Raw genomic sequence first — 17,738 nt, forward strand, 5'->3', positions numbered from 1 at the left:
CTCCAGATGTCTTGCCTGATTCCTGGCTCTGGGCTCTTCGCTCATCTGCAAAATGGGTGGTTCTGTGGGAGAGTCCCTGCGAGATTCATGGGGCTGGGATGAGGACCAGCTGGGGACTTGGTGGTGGTGATGAGCAGACTTGATGCTGGCCCCTGGCCTGGAAAGACTTCCTTTGTCCTTCCAGGTGGGGAGGTGGCCCCGCCCTTCTCCTCCACCACCGCAGCCTGGACCCCTACCTGCTGTGCCCGAGTAGTCAGCCACGGTGAGCGGGTATCCATCTTCCTCAGGGTCCACAGAGAACAGCCCCACGCCAAAGCTCCCGTAGTGGGCATAGGCTGTGCCATTGTCAAAGTCTTCTAGGTCCACGTGTAGCTCGTAGGCCGCCTGAGTGGTCAGGGCGTGGATCCTCTTGAGCCCTGAAATAGGGGAGAGAATGATGGGAGAAGTTGGGGGCTGAGGAAGTGACCTTCCTGGAGAGAACCAAGGGGACATGAGAGCTAAGCTGATGCGGTTGGTGACAGAAAGGAACAGCGACCGCTAAGGGTGTCCTTTCAGCCCCAGGCTACCTCCTTCTTCCTGCAGAGCTGTATTTGGCAGGAAACGGGACCGACGGGTTTTCCTGCTTTGTGTGTTTTGTATTTGCTTTAATCAGGCTGTGCTTTCCAAATGTTTTAAGCTGAAGGCTGGTAAAAGGCTGCAGGAGTCGAGTCTGGAAAATCTTCTGGGTTGGGGGTGATGGCGCCTTAATCTTCTCTGACACTCTGGGCTCCGGTTAGATGAGATCTGGTCCTCACATGCACTCCCTGGCCTGACAGCCTTTGCACATGCTGTTCCCTCTGCCTGAGACACTTTTCCCTACTCTCCTCACCTGCTTTGATGTTGTTCTTTAGTCGCTCAGTTGTGTCCGACTCTTTACCACCCAATGGACTGTAGCCCATTAGGCGCCTCTGTCCATGGGGTTTCCCAGGCAAGAGTACTGGGGCGGGTTGCCATTTCCTTCTGCAGGGGATCTTCCTGACCCAAGGATCGAACCCACAGTTCCTGCATTGGCAGGTGGATTCTTTACCGCTGAGCCACCAAGGAAGCCCCCTCACCTGGTTACTTTCTGTTCATTTTCAGATCTCACTTTCTCAGGAAGACTGCCTGCCCTCCTGTCGAAGTGGAGGACCTCTGCCAACCCAGGTGCCCCCTGTTGGTGTTTATCATTCTGATTCCAGCTGCCTATTTCCATGTCGGGCTCCCCCCTCCACCAATGTGGAAGCTCCATGTGATCAGCATGACTGTCCCGCTCACTGTGGAACCCTAGCATCTGAGGTGAGCCAGCACACAATAGGTGCTCAATAAATACTGGCCTAGTGGACGAGAGGCAGAAGACCATGCCTGGCTCCGGACACCTCTCAGCATACCCTGTCCTACTTCCTTCCCCCCACCACTGTCCCTCCCCTCCTGCGCTCTCCTGCGCCCACTCTGGGGTCTCATGCCAGGCCCTCCCTTTCCTCTTCCACCCCCCCTCTCCGCCACTCACACTCAAGGTGCTTCCCTGCCAGTTTGATTACCTCTTGATTAAGAGGGCTTTTAATTAAACGCCTTACAAGTTATTGGCACCAAGTGACATTTCCTCAGCCTGTCCCTCCTGCCTTCCTCTCCTGCGTGGGTCAGCGTGTGGACACCCCCAGGGTGGGAGGGAGGGCTATGTGGGCTCCTCCCCAACCAGCCCAGAGGGAAGACTCTGGTCCAGGTCCCGGGCAGAGGAAAAGGAACCATGACGAGAGCAAAAGCCGTCCAGACAGCCGGAACCTCCCTGCATCCACTGGCATCCATCACCGAGGACCCAGCTGCCGGAGCCCAGGGGCCTTGTCTCCTTGGGCTGGAGCCTCATAGCAAGCTGGGGCCCTCTCTGGGCCCCAGTCTGCACACCCGTGGAGTGAGGGCCAGAGGGCTTCCCAAGCTGCAAAGGGCAGGCTGTAGGCACCAGCGACAGAAGCCCCCACCCCGCAGACAGCACTTACAAATGCCAGGTGCTGCTATGAGCGTTTCACATGGATTAATGAAGCCAGGGGGATTCGAGTGAGTCCAATTTAATTAAAGGGTCCCTGTACAGCTCTTAGGACAGCACCTGGCCCACTGCACACATGATCCAGGTGTTTGCCACTGCTGTCGTGATCCAGTGAGACGACTGCTAGTATTATCTGTGTTTTATAGGTGAGGAGAATGAGGTGCTAAGAGGTGAAGTCACTGGCTCAGGTCACACAGCTGCTAAGTGGCAGACTTAGCCCAGACTGTGTGTGCTCATTTAGTTCTTGCCCAGGACAGATGATCTGATCCAGGTGTAGGGCAAGAGGGAGCCCAGCCCCGTGGGGATGGTGGAAGATTCCTTCCCCCACCCCCGAGTGGGCCCCGTGGACCCCTATTAGGACCCCACTCTGCTGGGATAAGCAGAGTTCCACTCCTTAATGAGCCAGCCCAGTGCCTACGGGGGCCCCGGGGCAGGTGTCCTGAGGGAGGGGCCAGGGCCTCCCTCCTCTCTACCCTTCCTCCCCTCAAGGCCCCCTTCCCTCCTGCCTCCACCTCCCTCATCTTTACCCTCTGTGTTTCTCCAGTCCTTGTCGATCCACCAGGATGCTCACAACCCCCACTTCCCTGGGCCCCTGGGGTGATTGGAGTTCCATCCCCACCATCCATCAGAGTTCAGATCACAGAGCATGAGGAGGAAGATGCGGAAACATACTCAGACCCCCATCGTCACCCCAGTGAACTTCCAGGTGGATTAAAGAGCTGAACCTACCACTGAACACTGAAAAGGCATTTTAAAAATAGACATTTTTATGACACTGGGAGAGAAAAACAGGGCCTAAAACTCAGAAGATATGAAGGAAAAGACTAGCGCAATCAACTACATAAAAAAAAGTTAAAACTCCTAGGAAATAAGCAATAATGTTACCAAAAAAGAGATGCTGAAAGACAAATGACTGGGAGTAACTATGTATCAGGGGTATCTGACAAAGAATCAATAACCTTAATATATAAAGAGCTCTCATAACTCAATAGGAAAAGACAAAACACTCGATGAAAAGGTGGCAGGGGAATGTGGAAAAGCAGAGGCAGGGCACATCACAGGGCAGTTGAGGACTGGGCTCCCTGCCTGCCAGGAGCTGGTCAAGGCTCTGCTTAGACACTTTTCCTGCACTCAATGGCTGCCAACAGATTTCAGTTAAGATGCCAGGAGTGGCAGGGGCACCACTGCTGCTCTGGGGGGTGGGTGCTGACCCTCAAGGGCAAGGGGAGCGTGAGGGTCATCCTGGTCTTCCAGCACCTGCATCGGCCACCGCTGCCTGACCCAGGACAGCAACCAGGTCCCAGGGAGCCCCCAGCAGGACAAGCACACATCCTCGAGGGACCCACTCGCGGCGAGTGCACCGCCCTGGGCTTCCTGCTCCTAGAGCAAATTCCACTGGATGCACAGGTCCCCTTTCCATGCAGAACCTGGGAGCTGACCTGGGCACGGGGAGGTCATGGAGACCTGACTGGCATCCACGTGAGGAGGGGGCTCGTGTGTGACATCGTGCACTGCATAGGGAAAGGGTGGGCCAGGCATCGGGCGGGGGTCTCACCTAGCCAGTGCTCCCCTGTGAGCTTGCCGAAGCCGTCGCGGTACGCCTCCCAGCCTCGGAAAAAGTTTACGGAGCCGTCCTCCCGTCGCTGAAACACCTGAGAGCGGATGAGAATGGAGAGCTGGCCCCAGACTTCCCAGGACCCCACATGCGTCCCACTGCCCCTCACCTGCCCACTTGGGAAGCACAGGTGCTGAGCCTCATATCTCTGAACAGCTCTCGCTGGGACCCGGACCTGGGAGGCTCATGGTATTCCGAGGCAGGGGAACTGACCAAATGCCCCCAGGCCCTGAAATGCCCCCTCAAGGAGGAACCGGGGTGGACTCGGGTGCAGTGGAGAAAAACAGACTTCCAGACCCACTCTGCTGCCTCACTGTGCGACCCTGGACTGGTCCCATCCCTGCAGGGACCTCAGTTTCCCCACTGGTCAAATAATAAGGGGCTGAACAAAGGTCCCTCTACCTTTTCCTACGTCCAAAACAAAACTGAACAAAAACCCATTCTTGAGTTTTTAAAGCCCAATAACACACACACACACACACACACAGGGTGTCCCTGGTGGCTCAGATGACAAAGCATCTGCCTGCAATGCAGGAGACCTGGGTTTGATCCCTGGGTCAGGAAGATTCCCTGGAGGAGGGCACAGCAGCCCACTCCAGCATTCTTGTCTGGAGAACCCCATGGACAGTGGAGCCTGATGGGCTACAGTCTGTGGGGTTGCAGAGTCGGACACGACTGAGCGACTGACACTGCACTTAACACACACACACACCCCGGCTTGGCTGGGTCTCTCAATACACCCCTGCTACATTCATGCACATCCCCGCCAACCCTATTAAAAAACCCCTGGTAGGGGATCAGCAGGGGGCCCTGGGAAAGCAGAGCCCGGGCCACCTCTCAGGGGAGCACCAGGAGTCTGTAGCCAGCCGCCGGCCGCCTCTGTTCTTCATTTTAATAACATTCTTGATTTGGGAGTCCGGAATCCCATCGGTTAAATTGCTTTGAAATAAGTAGCACGCTGGTCCAGGCCAGAGCTGCCTTGAGTATTTACAGGATCCGCTGACAATCCTGTTCCCCCGCTTGCCGCCCCCCGCCCCCCCTCCGCCCCCAAGCTTTTCTGTCTAACAAGCCTTTTTCTTGCTCATTTGCAGAGGCAGCACTCGCCCCCACCGCCTCCATCTGTGCCCGCGTCTGAGGTGTTAGAGGTTTGGCCGCGGCACCAGCAGAGCCACCCGATCCATTACTAAGCAGCCCGACTTCAGCCGCCCGGAACCGCCCTGTGCGGCGTCTGCCTGCAGCTCCGGGTCTGTCCGCGGGGCACCGTCCATCACCGCAGCAGCTCGGGCAGCTCTGACGTCAGGTGGCGGGAGGGGAGGGAGGCGACACCTTTTTCCTTTGCTTGGCTACCTTCAACCCGGCCTGGCCCTGACACGTGAAAGCCCTCAGAAGGGACGCGAGCAGAAGGAAATTCGATCAGGCTCGGAGATCAGAGAGCCGGTGGAGAGCGGGTATTGATGGCTGCAGATTGGGACCCTGAGCACGTGCCCTTTGAAAGGCCTAATCCTGGCAGAAGCTCAGACACTCCCCCGAGAAGGCCTCGGACAGCAGAGCCTGTTTCTGCAGGAAGAGCAGGGCTGGGGATGGGGGGTGGGGGGGAGGGCTGCAGGGGCGGAGGAGAGGGGCAGGGGCGGGGAGGACAGTGGTTCCCAATCTGGGCTCTAGAGCTTGGGTTCTGCCACTTACAGTGCCAGCCAGTGATGACGCCTCTCTGAGCCTCAGTTTCCTCATCTGTAAAATGTGGATCTCGGCATCAACACCACACCACCCCCCCCCCACCCCCCGGCCCTTGCCCATTGGCTGTAGATAGCTCAGATGGTTTAAAAAAAAAACAAAACTGCCTGCAATGTAGGAGACCTGGGTTCAATCCCTGGGTGGGGAAGATCCCCTAGAGAAGGGAATGACAACCCACTCCTGTATTCTTTCCTGGAGAATTCCATGCAACAAAGGGTTGCAGTCCTAACACTTTCACCCACAGACAGTCAGCTCAGGGCCTGGCACATGGGCAGTGGTCAGCCCATACCAGCCGAGGAGACCCACAGACCCAGGACACAGGCCACCAGGGCCCTCCTCCCTCCTCTCGCAGCCCTGGCCCTAGGCCACATCGCTCCCAGACTTGGGCGTGTCTCCCCCAGAACTGCCCAGCGGGGCTGTCCCAAGGCTATTCCCCCAAAAGTCCCACTGAGCACATCCGTGTCAGGAACCAGCTGGGGAATCCAAATAAGGGCCCTTAGGGCAGGGGAACGCAGGGTGATGCCTGGTTGAGGGGCGTCCCCACCCAGGTGGGAAGCAGGGCAGATCAGAGGAATAGCGGATGGCCAGAGGGCCTGGCTTCTGGGAGGGGATCCAGGGTGACCCCAGAGCAAGGGCCCGTCCTGGCCCCCACATGACCCAACATGTGGCCCAGGAGCATCATTCCTGCCCCCGAGGCCACGCTTGCCTCACCCACCACTCAGCCGGCCTCCCAGACCTCAGCAAGGAATAAATCAGAGTAGTTGGTATCATTATTGCCACACTGTTGTTTTTCCTGTTCCTGCTATTATGAAGTGGAAAGTGAGCGTGTCACGCTTGCAGGCACAGGCAGGACACAAACCCTAGCCACTGGGACAGGCAGGCCGGCTTGGGTTGAGAGCCGACGCTCAGACTAAGTTCTCCTTGTCCAGTGCACATACTTCCTTACCCCTACTCTGGGAGCCCAGTTCTGGGTCCCCTGACCTGCCCAGCTTTCCATTCCAGGAGACAGAAGCTCGGACACTGGCCAGAAGTCAGGCAGCTATGAGTGGACAGTCTGACTCACCCCTCACTCCGTAGCCTGAGGCCGTGCTGGACACCCAGAAGTCCGCATCTCACCACCCACGTCCATGTGCTCATTTGCAACCCACCAGGGGTGTCCCAAACCTGCCCCCTTGTCTCCTTGCCAGGCCTCTCAGGCCAAGAGCTGATCTCTCAGCATCCCCCGTCTTCAGCCCTCCTTTCCTGCTACTTTTCCAGGCTGGGTGCCAGTAGCAAGCAGGGCCCCGGCTACAGCTCGGTCTGGGTGAATGATCAGAGGTGGTGAGCACACATTCAAGGCCACTGGGGCCTCCCGGCCTCTCTCCTCCACCTGGGAAGCACCTGCCGTCGCTGAGAGTAGCAGACGTCTTGACAATTTGGCTCCAATCCACCGCAGCTCAGAGGTCAGAGCATCATTTGCCAACACGGGCACTCTTCCAAGTGGTAACAAACCATGACCGACCCCTTCCAGGGCTGAGACACAGCCCTGCTGCAGTTCCAAAGAAGTGGCTTTTAGACTCTCGGACTGTGACCCAGGGAAGTGCAGTTGACATCCTGACTTGCATACTCACAGCTTTTTGTATCTGAAACAAAAGCTTTCCGAAATGATATTTGTCCTTCAGATGGATGGGCGTTAATATTTTCCATCCTGTTATTTTGTTCTACTCCACTCCACTTCATTAAAAAAAAACAAAAAACATGTTGCTCACAACCCATTAAATTGATTTCTCCACCAGCCAATGGATCACGACCCGCAGTTTGAAGTTGCCAGCCTTTGCCGTGGGCTGTCTTGATCCCATAGCTCCGACACTGGGTGACCAAACACTGGGCAATGGCTGGAATCTCAGACTCAAAAGCCCGCATCTTGCCCTTGAGCTGACCACAGCATGCCATGCGTCCCAGGTGGACACAGGCCACAGGCCATCTGCAGGTCCTCGCAGGCTCCCAGGAGTGTTTTCTCTGACTCGGGGTTCAGGGTGAACTGCAGTTGTGGCTTCAGATTTCTGGAAACCAGCTGGGCTTTGGGAACCCTGGAGGGCCAGATGTCACCCACCAGAAGACCTTCAATTACAGAGCAAGGATCAGCCAGACAAGAAGATACAAAGAAGGAAGCAAGGGACTTCCCTGGTGGTCCAGTGGTTAAGACTCCACGCTTTCACTGCCAAAGGCCTGGGTTCAATCCCTGGTTGGGGAACTAAGATCCCACAGGCTGCTCAGTGTAGCAGGGGAAAAAAAAAAAAAAAAAACCGATCTCTTGGAACTTCCCTGGTGGTCCAGTGGCTAAGACTCAGCGTTCCCAATGCAGCGGGCCCGGGTTTGATTCCTGGTCAGGGAACTAGATCCCCATGCTGCAACTAAAAGGTCCCACATGCTTCAAGGAAGACCTGGCACAGCCAAATGAAAAAAAGAGGGGAGGCAAGTAAAGAATTGAGGCAGCCACCTCCCCCTCCTCCATCCCGGCCATGGAACAGGAGTCTCCATTTAGGCAAAAATGGTGGGGATAAGGTGGGGAAACAAACTATGAATTTTAGGGCTAAAATATCCACTGGCCCAGCTCTTGGGGCCTCTCCCTTGGGTTCCGGCTGCAAAGTGATTGATGGAGAAACGCTTCCGCGGCCTCCTGGGCAGATGCCACGAGTGGGCAGACAGACGGGCGCGTTTTTTTTGCTGCGGATTCTCAGAAGCCAGCCGCCTGCCGCCCAGCGTCTTCCAAGTGCCGCTCAGGGAGGCTCTGCCAAGGGAGCGCTGGGCCCACATGGTCCTGCAGATGGTGCCCGGAGGTTTCAAAGGAAGGAGCCGCTGCATTTGGGCGGCGGGAGCGGGTGGGGGAGCAGCAGAGCGGCCGACTGTCCCGTGTGTCAGACAGGCTCCTGGGGCCTGTCTCGCGCTCCACAGGTTCAGTGTCCTCTGGGCCTTTTTCTCCCATGGGCCCCAGCTGATCGCATTAGCCACACTGCCCAGAGCGCGGAGACCTCCTGAGAGTCGGGGCCTGGCTCTGCGGTCACCCAGTGCCTTCAAGGATGATCTCAGTCCTCCCCACCACAACTCAGGAGGGAGGGATTCATGCTCCCATTTGACAGATGAGAAGACTAAGGTCTGGAGAGGTGGGGAGACCTCTGCGGAGTAGGAGTGCCTCAAGGCAGGGGCCCACTGAAACCTGAAGTCGGGAAACTGACACAAAAACTGCGGGTGGCCCAGGGGTGCCCCTTGGCTGAGGGGGTGGACATTGCCCCCCTAGGCCTGTGAGTCCCCTGTCTCTCCCTCATAGCTGTGCTGAGCGGGTCCCAGGAAATGCACTGGGCTGGCACCCAGGAGATTCAAGTTCTATCCAGGCTCCAGCCTAGGGCAGACCATCTGAGTCTTGGTTTCTCTCTTCTGCAAAATGATAGGGTTGCTCCTGCAGACCCCATGTGGTGTGCCTGGACTCATGGTGGGGGGGACTCTGACCCTCAGAGAGCTCACAGCCCCAGGAGAGATGGATGCTCTAGCCAGCAGCCTTAGGGCAGAGCAGCTCCCAATCTGAGGTGTTCTTTTGATCTTCATGCCTCAGTTTTCTCATCTGTAAAATGGGAATTATAACAGCTCCAACCCACCAACACACAGTGACATGGTTAAATGGGCTGGTTGATAACACAGCATTCCATCAGGGTCGCGCTTGTTGTTACATTTGTCCAGAGCTCACAGGAGGATGAGCCACCTGCTGGGACGGTTGGGAGGGTGGGTAACTAGAGGGCTTTCTGAAGGAGGAGGTGTTCAGGTGGACTGCAGATTGAGCAGGGTCTTGGCAGGTGGTCAGAGGAGCTGAGGCACAAGAGACAGACACAGGGTGGGTCCAAATGCTATGAGGTGGTGGTGGTGGGCGGGGGGGTGTCTGCCACCATCGAAGGGTCCCCAGGAGGCAGCATCTGAGATTTTTCCTCGACTCTGATGAAGCTGCTGTGGAAACCAATTACAGGCAGAACTGTGTTGGTTGTGCTCCACCAGCCTTCCCAGGCCTCCTGAGCAGGCGGTTCTGGGAGGAGGGGTGGCAGGCTATGGCAGAGGCGGATTCTTGTCTCTAAAGAACAAAGAATTTAGACGTGGAACAAACGCAGCCCTTCAAAGCCAGCCCCTGGGGACGCTCTGCCGGCTTTCCCAGGAGGCGCTTGCTCCTCCAGTCCTTTCTGGACACCTCTGGGCAGCAACTCCCAGCGCCTGGGCTTGCTAGCAAGAGCACAATTGCTGGAATAAGGCCGAACTGAGTTCAAATCCTGGTTGTGCCTCTCGTGGGTCGTGTAACCTTAGACAAGTCACGGGACCCTTTCTGAGCCTTAGTTCCCCTCTCTGTTAAAAAAAAAAAAAGGTCCCATCAGGGACTTCCCTGGGGGTCCAGTGGCTAAGACTCCGAGTTCCCCATGCAGGCAGCCCGGGTTTGATCCCTGGTCAGGGAACTAGATCCCTCATGGCGTGACTCAAGATCCCACAGGCCGCAACTAAGACCTGGGCAGACAGATAAATAAATATATATATTTTCAAAGGCCCCATCAGCAACCCCTTCGTCAGCCCTGCAGGGTCACAGTGAAGACGCCAGGCAGGAAAAGGTAGGTGTGGGCCCGGTGGGGTGGGGGAGGGGCACAGTATGTCTAACCTCGCTCTCCTTCAGAACCAGCCGCCGAAGCCCAGGAGGAAGTGGGCCCACTCCTTGTCTATGACTGCAAATGGTACCCCTGGGCCTGGCGCCCCGCCATGTTTCCCAGCTTGGCAGGCGGTAGCTGTCGGCTCCAGGCAAACGGCGCTCAGAGCTGCCGTTCATCAGATGCTGAGGCGCCGGGCTGAGCTCCACGTGCAGCCCCCACCCCCGTCTACGTTCAAAGTTTGAAAAATCCTAACCGCTCCCCGTGGATCACTCACGGACCAGAGGGGTGCCATCAGCAGTGGACGTGGTCATTATCAGCGTGCACTCGGCGGACTCCCCCGGAACACTGGGGAGCCAGGCGACAGCCACTGATGTCACGGCAGGTCTCCTCCTGCCTCCGCAGCCCCTGGCACGCAGCGGGGAGACCGCACCCTGGCAGACCCCCAAGTCCTGCTAGGTGGCGCCCCCAGTGTGTCCCACAGCCCCCCCATCACCTGCATCCTGGCTGAGGCTGGGAGCTTTCATCTCTCCTGAGCCTGATCCCCTGCTGGGTTGGGCTCTGTTCAGGGGTTCAGTTCCTTTGATGTCTTCCCAGTAAGAGAAGGATTTTCCTCAGCCTGGGGCGCGCAGGTAGGGAGGGAATGGACACGGTGGGAGGGGAGGTTTGCTCTTGCGTGGAGCCAATTAGAGGCCCGTCTGAGCCGGCTGACCCTGCACGGCAGTAAAATGCCTGGCAGAGAACGCAGGCTCGGGCACTCGGCTGGTAGGGCCGGGGAAAGCTGGCGGCATGGTGGATCTGAGTGGGGGACGCAGAGCAGAGCCAGTCCTATTGCAGGTCCCCACGGTAGGAGACGCTGAACTGGACCTGATTTCTGTGACCTCGACTGGTGATTATGCAAAGATGAGGGCTTGGCAATCAGGCCGGCTGGCAGCTCTGCTGAAGCGACCCTGGTGGGGGCAAGGCTGTGCCACTGGGGCCGAAGGACAGGACAGTCGGGGACCCAGTCTGCAGACGCCGGCTGGACCCTCCTCCCAGCCACAAAACCCCAACCACGCCCTGGGCCTGGTCACCCTGTTCCCCAGGCCCTGAAAGGTGGCCACGTAACACACAGGGGCCACCCCACTGGCCAGACGAGGAAGGGGACGCCCCCAGAGGGAATGTGACCTTTCCAGTCTCTCAGGGCCCCGGGGATGAGCTGGAAACGGCTGCTTCGTCCCACGCTTCACCCTTCCAAATGAGGAAATTAGGCTTCTGTTTTTAACAAACCTTCCTCCTCTTTAAAAACACCACTTGGGATTCCCCCAGCAGTACAGTGGTAACAACTCTGCCTTCCAATGCAGAGGGCGTGGGTTCGACCCCTGGTTGGGGAACTAAGATTCCACATGCTGTGGGGTGCAGCCAAAAAAGCAAACAATAATAATAAAAACTGGGTTTGACCATAAGATCCTACAAGGTAGAGTCAGTTCCTCTGTTCTCAGGGGGTCCCTTGGTGCCCCTTCCCCTTCCTCTGCCCCTGCCCCACAAGTGAGCAGCCTGTGGAGGATTCTGACGCCCCCCCACCATGAAGAGCACTACTTTATTCCCATTTAATGGATGGGAAAACTGAGGTTCCAAGAAGGGAAGTTATGCTGCCAGAAGATGCCAACGGTTACCCGTCCGGCATGTATTTAGGAGCACAGATGGTGTGCAAGCAGCGTGTGGACCCCTGAGCTATGGGGGCCACCGGGTGACCAGCTGCCGCCTTGCAGAGCTCTAGCCTGGTGGGGACAGAGACGGACAACACCTGTGACAGACGCAAAAAGGGAGCACGAAGTGGGGACCCGGGAGGACTTTCAAATGACCGGCGACCAAGCTGGGCCCCTTGCTCAGGGTCACAGGTGAACAGGGGGCAGACCTTCCATCCTGCCTTCCTCCTTGTGCGGGGCAGGTGTGGGTGGGGTGCATGTGGCAGGTTCAGCAGTGGCCTGGCTGATCAGCTTGACCCCATGTGGCCTGGGTCACTGTGGTCAATGGTGAGTGTGGAGAGGGGCTGGGGTTCCACCAGGGCCAGTGGCCACATCAGCAGAGGCCACCTTGAGGCCTGTGTCGCCCTATCCCCTGACCTCATTCCCACATGGAGACTCCCACGCCCTCTGCAAGGATTCGAGGCCCCTGCAACCCCTGCTCCTGAGCTGCTCGCACACTCTCCCCCTTGGCCCCCTGTCTCTGGGTCACTCCCTCCCAAGAGCCCATCGTGCCCCCAGGGAGAAAGCCTGACTCCTATAGCATCTGCAAAACCATGCGACCCAGGCCCTGCCTGCTTTCCCACCCGTCCCTGGCCCCCTGAGCGATACGCCAGCAGAACGGAGCCACCAAGGTCCCAGGACAAGCCCTGCCCCGTCCCTGCCACCCCTGCACGTGTTCCCTTTGCCTGGACACTGTGCTCACCTCATCCCCCTGCGCCCCAATCTCCCTGTCCAGGAGCCTCTCTGGCCGCCCCAGGTGGGGTGAGGGGGCTCCCCTCTGGGGTCCCCCTGGACCCCTAGCCCTGCAGCCCCCACACAGGCTGGCTGACTTGTCTAGCTCCCTGCCAGGCTGGCACCTTGCTGCGGAATCCTCTGGCCCGTGGCTGGCACCCCATGATTGAGCCGTAAACTGACAAGTGACACCGTGTGACAGTTGGTTCCATGAACTTGCATGAGGCCGGGCTGCTTATTTGCCAGGTGAGTGCGTGCTGAGTCACTTCAGTCATGTTTGACTCTTTGCGACACTATGGACTGTGGCCAGCCAGGCTCCACTGTCCGTGGGGTTCTCCAGGCAGGAATGCTGGAGTGGGTTGCCATGCCCTCCTCCAGGGGATCTTCCCAACCCAGGGACTGACAGACCTTCATCTCTTTTGTCTCCTGCATTGGCAGGCAGATTCTTTACTGCTAGCACCACCTGGATGACTTGAACAAACCTCTTGCCCTCGCTGAGGCTGCCCTGTGGGTCTCCAGGCATTGCAGTGCCAGCAGGGCCACAGTATAGAAACTGTAAAGTGCCCCTAGGCAACCAGGGATGCTGAGTGCCAACCTCTTGCAGTCCCGGCTCTCTGGGAAGCAGGTTCTGGTTAGCGTGTCTGGCCCCAGGCACCCTGTCCCCCGTGTTGGCACTCGAGGCCCGGCAGTTTGGACATGGAGCCTAAATGAGGATGGATGGTATCGGGGTCCAGCAAGGTGGCAGCCAGCTCCCTCCCAAACAGCAATTGAGTTTCCAAGAGATCCCGTGTGGCAGGGAGGTGATCCTGACAGACGCCCAGAGGTATCCGGGAAAAGATTGCTTTTGACGGAAGCCCAAATGGATATTAACGTCTGTAAGCCTCGCTGGCCCTTCTCTGCTGAGAATGGCCTTTCTTCCAGGCCGGCTGATCCAGATGTCTGGGTGGGAGGGCTGGGCAGGCCAGTGCACCTCATCGACTCCCCTCTAATCACCCCAGAAGCCCAGGCCCAAGGAATTACCGCCTCCGGCCCCAACTCTGATTGACTTCCCAGGAGATTGGCTTCCACTCCACCCGAGTGGAAGATGCATGGTCTGGGCCGGCATCCTGGTCTTTCATTAAGCCTGTCCTAACCCTTAACTCTGATTTCTGGGCTCTGGCTGGCGTATCAGAGCTGTTCTGCCCACCGAGGGGGTCCCAGAGGCGGAGGCCATAACTCAGATGCTCCGAGAGAGGAAAACAAAAGTGCTTTTAGGCTCAGATGTGAGTCCAGTGCATTTATACGCTCCCCTCTCCGGAGCTTGTAGGGACGTTTAGAGGAATGTCTGTCTCGGGGTCCGCGGGGGGCTCTCAGCAGCTCTTACACCATCTCCTGACGGCAGCTCTGCCCTCCAAGAGCATCTGCTTGGGCCCTGCCCTCCTGCCTCGCTCAGACCCTCCTGTCTCGCCTCCTGCTCCATTTGCCGCTGCCCTCACCCTCGTATGCCACCACGCACCTCCCAGGCATTTTAGTTTTGTGGCTACATTCCCCCTGCGAAGGCAGAGTTGAGGACTTGGCGGCGCAGACCAGGGGAGACCTGTGTGCCGACCCTGCTGTGGAAGGGGCTTCTCCATTGGCCGATCAGGAGACCTCCAGGTCTTCAAACCAGGGCCTCTGCCCTGCCACGCCCACCTCCTCCTTCTCTTGGCCCTGGGGAGCTCTCAGGCCACCTTCGACTCTCACCCTTGCCTTTCCATTGCTCCCAATTCCCATCTGGGCAGGAACCAGGAGGTGCAAGGAGATGGCGATAGCTCCTCGCCAGGAGACCCTGGGGGGTCTCTGCTCACAGCAACCGTGCGTGCTCCCCCTTGTGTCTCCTGCACACACCACCTACTGAATAACGGAAGACGTCTGCCCTTGAACTCACAGTAGCAGCCGGTCGTCCCAGGACCCAACCTCAGTACCCCTCCACCGCTCCAGAACCACTGCCCAGGGTAGGGGTGGGGGCTGCAGGCTCAGGGAGTGTAAGGCGGCTCCACTCAGACATCGGGATCTGACACCTGCCCCCAAGTGGCCCCCACGTGTCAGCACACAGCCCCCAAGTGTCAGCACATGCCCCGCACTTGCCCTGTGCATGCTTTGGTGAGATTACGGGCAGGTTTGTGAGAGCTGGAGAGCCTCTGGGCAGGGCCAGGAAAAGCACCCCTGGTTTACGTGCACAGCCTCCTGGGTCACCCCAGGATCTGCTCAGACATCTGCAGGGCCCAGAGGAGGCGGGGCCTGGCCCAGCCGGCCGCACACCCAGGGAGACTTACCGTCCAGCCGCCTCCGTCTGTGCGCATGTCACAGTAGACCTGGAAGCCGGCGGGGTCGTGTGTGGGGAAGACGGAGTAAACGCCGTCCTCCTGCTGTCCGCTCAGGAGGACGTCCAGACAGTCACGTGGCCGAGAGCCTGAGACAGGGAAGGCCGTCAAGGCACTGGGCCCCGCACCCACGTTCCTCCCCACCCTCCTGTGTCCCTGGGTCTCTGACTTGTCTGTCCAGCAGAGTCAAATGGGCTCCAGAGCACTGGCCTTGGGGGCAGGCTGTGACTCTGCCTCTCCCTGGGTGGATGTGGTGAGTGAGCACCCTCTCTGAGCCTCACTTTCCTCATCTGGAAAATGGGTGCGGTGAGCTCCACCTCATCCGGCTGGGAGAGGGGTTCACAGGAGGGTATAGGTAGGGTGCTCAGTGCTGCCCGGCAGCAGGAAGTCCTCGGCACACAGATGCAGTATAGTCTCGTCAGTGGGGCAGGTGGGGGACGTTGTGGGGATGAACCTGGGCACCCAGGTCATCCAAGGAGGGCAGCCCCCACCCCACTCACCATTGGCACAGCCGCGGGGTCGCGATCCCCTCGCAGGTGCCCTCTGAAGGTCAGCCTTGACATGGGATCGGCCCAGCGCCCGGTCCCTCTGCAGGGCGTCCAGGACATCGCTGACAGAGTTCACCAGGTGAGCCATGTGGCCTTGGCTCTCAGAGAGAAGCTGTAGGGCACAGAGGTGGGTGGAGCTCTGGGTGGGTGGAGCTCCGGGTGGGTGGAGCTTCTGGTGGGTGGAGCTCCGGGTGGGAGGAGCTATGGGTGGGTGGAGCACCCAGTGGGTGGAGCACCCAGTGGGTGGAGCACCCAGTGGGTGGAGTTCCAGGGGGAGTGGGGTCACTGGGTAGGTGGAGTTCCAGGTGGGTGGGGCACTGTGTGGGTGGAGCTCCAGGGGGATGGAGCTCCTGGTGGGTGGATCGTTGGGTGGGTGGAGCTCTGGGTGGATGGAGCTCCGGGTGGGTGGAGCTCCTGGTGAGTGGAGCGCTCGGTGGGTGGAGTTCCAGGGGGAGTGGAGTCACTGGGTGGGTGGAGTTCCAGGTGGGTGGGGCACTGTGTGGGTAGGGCTCCAGGTGGGTGGATTGTTGGGTGGGTGGAGCTCCGTGTGGGTGGGGCTCCGGGGGGACTGAGCCCTGAGTGAGTGGAGCACCGGGGTGGCAACGGCTCTGGTGCACACACAAGGCAGAGGCACGCTCCTGGTGCGAGCTCCTGACTTATTCTGGCCGCCACCTACGGTGGTCTCAGCCCCGGTGCGCAAAGGACTGGGGCTCAGGTGGGAGGAGACCCCCGTGCCGCTGCTGCCCGCGGGCCCTGTCCTCCATCCATTTCTGTGCCTTCAGCCCCGCTGAGCTGACTAAAGGAGACCCCACTGTTCAAAACCCAACTCACCCACTTGCCAGTTACACGGCTGCAGGTGAGTGATTAACCCAGCCTTGAGACAGGGCTAACCTAGCCTCCCTGGATCAGGTGCCTTGGGGATCAGTCACAGCATGCAGCCCCCAGCAGGGACTCAGCACTCAGCACCTGGGTGCCTGCCTCAGTATGGGAATTCATGAGGCACCTTCCAGATTACAAAACACTTTCACCCAACATCTCTTCTCATCGCCCAGCAAGGCTACAAAGCAGGGGTGCTGGGTCTGAACTCCACAGGTGGGACCCTGGAGGCCTGCACCCCCCGCCATGCATCCCCATGAGAACCCAGCTTTGACTTTCCAGGGCTCGCTGATGTCCATCCCTTCACCTGACCCCATAGCACTGCCAGGTGGAAGGGCTTGAGGTGTTGTCCCCTTGTTACAAACAGGGAAACTGAGGCCCAGAAGGGGAGGTCCCTGTGGAGGACACACTCAGGCCATGACCCGCGTGGACTGACTGGCAGGAAAGGAACCCAGGACTGTACCATCGTGCAGGGAGCCTAAGGTGGGGGCAGGCCGCACCGTGATTTGGATCCAGGCTCTGGTGTTGATTCTGGGTTTTCGCTCAGGCCCCTCCTCCAATCACTTTCAAATAACCCTGGAAGGGTAACCAAACCCCTTTCGCATTACTCTCCTCCTCGCGAACCACCACGGTGGGCCCTGTTTTCTAGTGAGGGGGAAGGTTCACGACAGCATGTGTTCAGTTTGCTTTCTCGATTTGTACCATTCCCACTGTGATCACGGTCCAGAGGTTTGGGGCTCAATTAGTGCGGCTCTGTTCCACCTGGGGTCTCTCGGTTGTGCCTGCTGCCTGAGGGGTCTGTGGTCTGTCACCTCCCCACCCCAGGGCTCCAGGAGGAGGGAGGCAGGGTCACAGGCAGGCTGCAGCCAGCCAGTGAGCATGCAGCTTGCTGGGTCTTTCTTTACACACCGAATCTGTCACTGGCCAGATAATAGCTCGTTCGAGGAAGGGAAATAGGAATATATAGTGCCAGCAGTTCACAAAATATGATTCTCGGCTTGTCTGGGAGCAGAGGCCCGACAAAGCTTTTAGTTTCCTTATCAGTTTCCCCTCTGCTGAGCAGGTGATTCAGTGGGGGCTCAGGCCCGGGGAAGAGGCACCCAGACGGGTGGAGAGAGCATTGAGGCAGGGTGGCAGCTTTCTCCTGGGGTCTTATTGCAGTGTCCTGGAGACAAGCCCCATTGGAGGAGCTCTGCAGCGGGATGCAGGAAGCCCCAGGGAGCAGGGGCAGGGGGCGGCCCTGTGGGATGTGAGCAGGAAAGATCACCGAGCCCATTGGTTCAGTCGAATCTGTACTGCCCATCCTTCTGTGACGAGGCAGACACACTCAAGAAATTCAGGCATGGCCAGCTCTTGCTAACGGGCAAGGAAGACCTCAGTTTAAATCAGCAAATGATTAAAGTTGAAAATGTACATAAAAACATGCCCCGAATTAATGGGGAAAGTCAGCCCCTGCTCG

General features: G+C 58.4%; 1 protein-coding gene across 2 annotated transcripts in view; it reads right to left on the reverse strand.

Moving 5' to 3' along the window:
• Positions 1-17,738, reverse strand: part of FIBCD1 (fibrinogen C domain containing 1) — a 35,426-nt gene that overhangs the window by 4,327 nt on the left and 13,361 nt on the right. For both annotated transcript variants that reach the window (XM_070454729.1, XM_020875578.2), the window contains 4 exons: positions 15,356-15,515; positions 14,808-14,944; positions 3,612-3,708; positions 237-416 (listed from right to left, as the gene is read on the reverse strand). In XM_070454729.1, the coding sequence (XP_070310830.1) occupies positions 237-416; positions 3,612-3,708; positions 14,808-14,944; positions 15,356-15,515 (574 nt within the window). The remainder of the gene's footprint in view (positions 1-236; positions 417-3,611; positions 3,709-14,807; positions 14,945-15,355; positions 15,516-17,738) is intronic.

Source organism: Odocoileus virginianus, chromosome 2 (assembly GCF_023699985.2).
Source record: "Odocoileus virginianus isolate 20LAN1187 ecotype Illinois chromosome 2, Ovbor_1.2, whole genome shotgun sequence".
NCBI classification, from domain to species: Eukaryota; Metazoa; Chordata; class Mammalia; order Artiodactyla; family Cervidae; genus Odocoileus; species Odocoileus virginianus.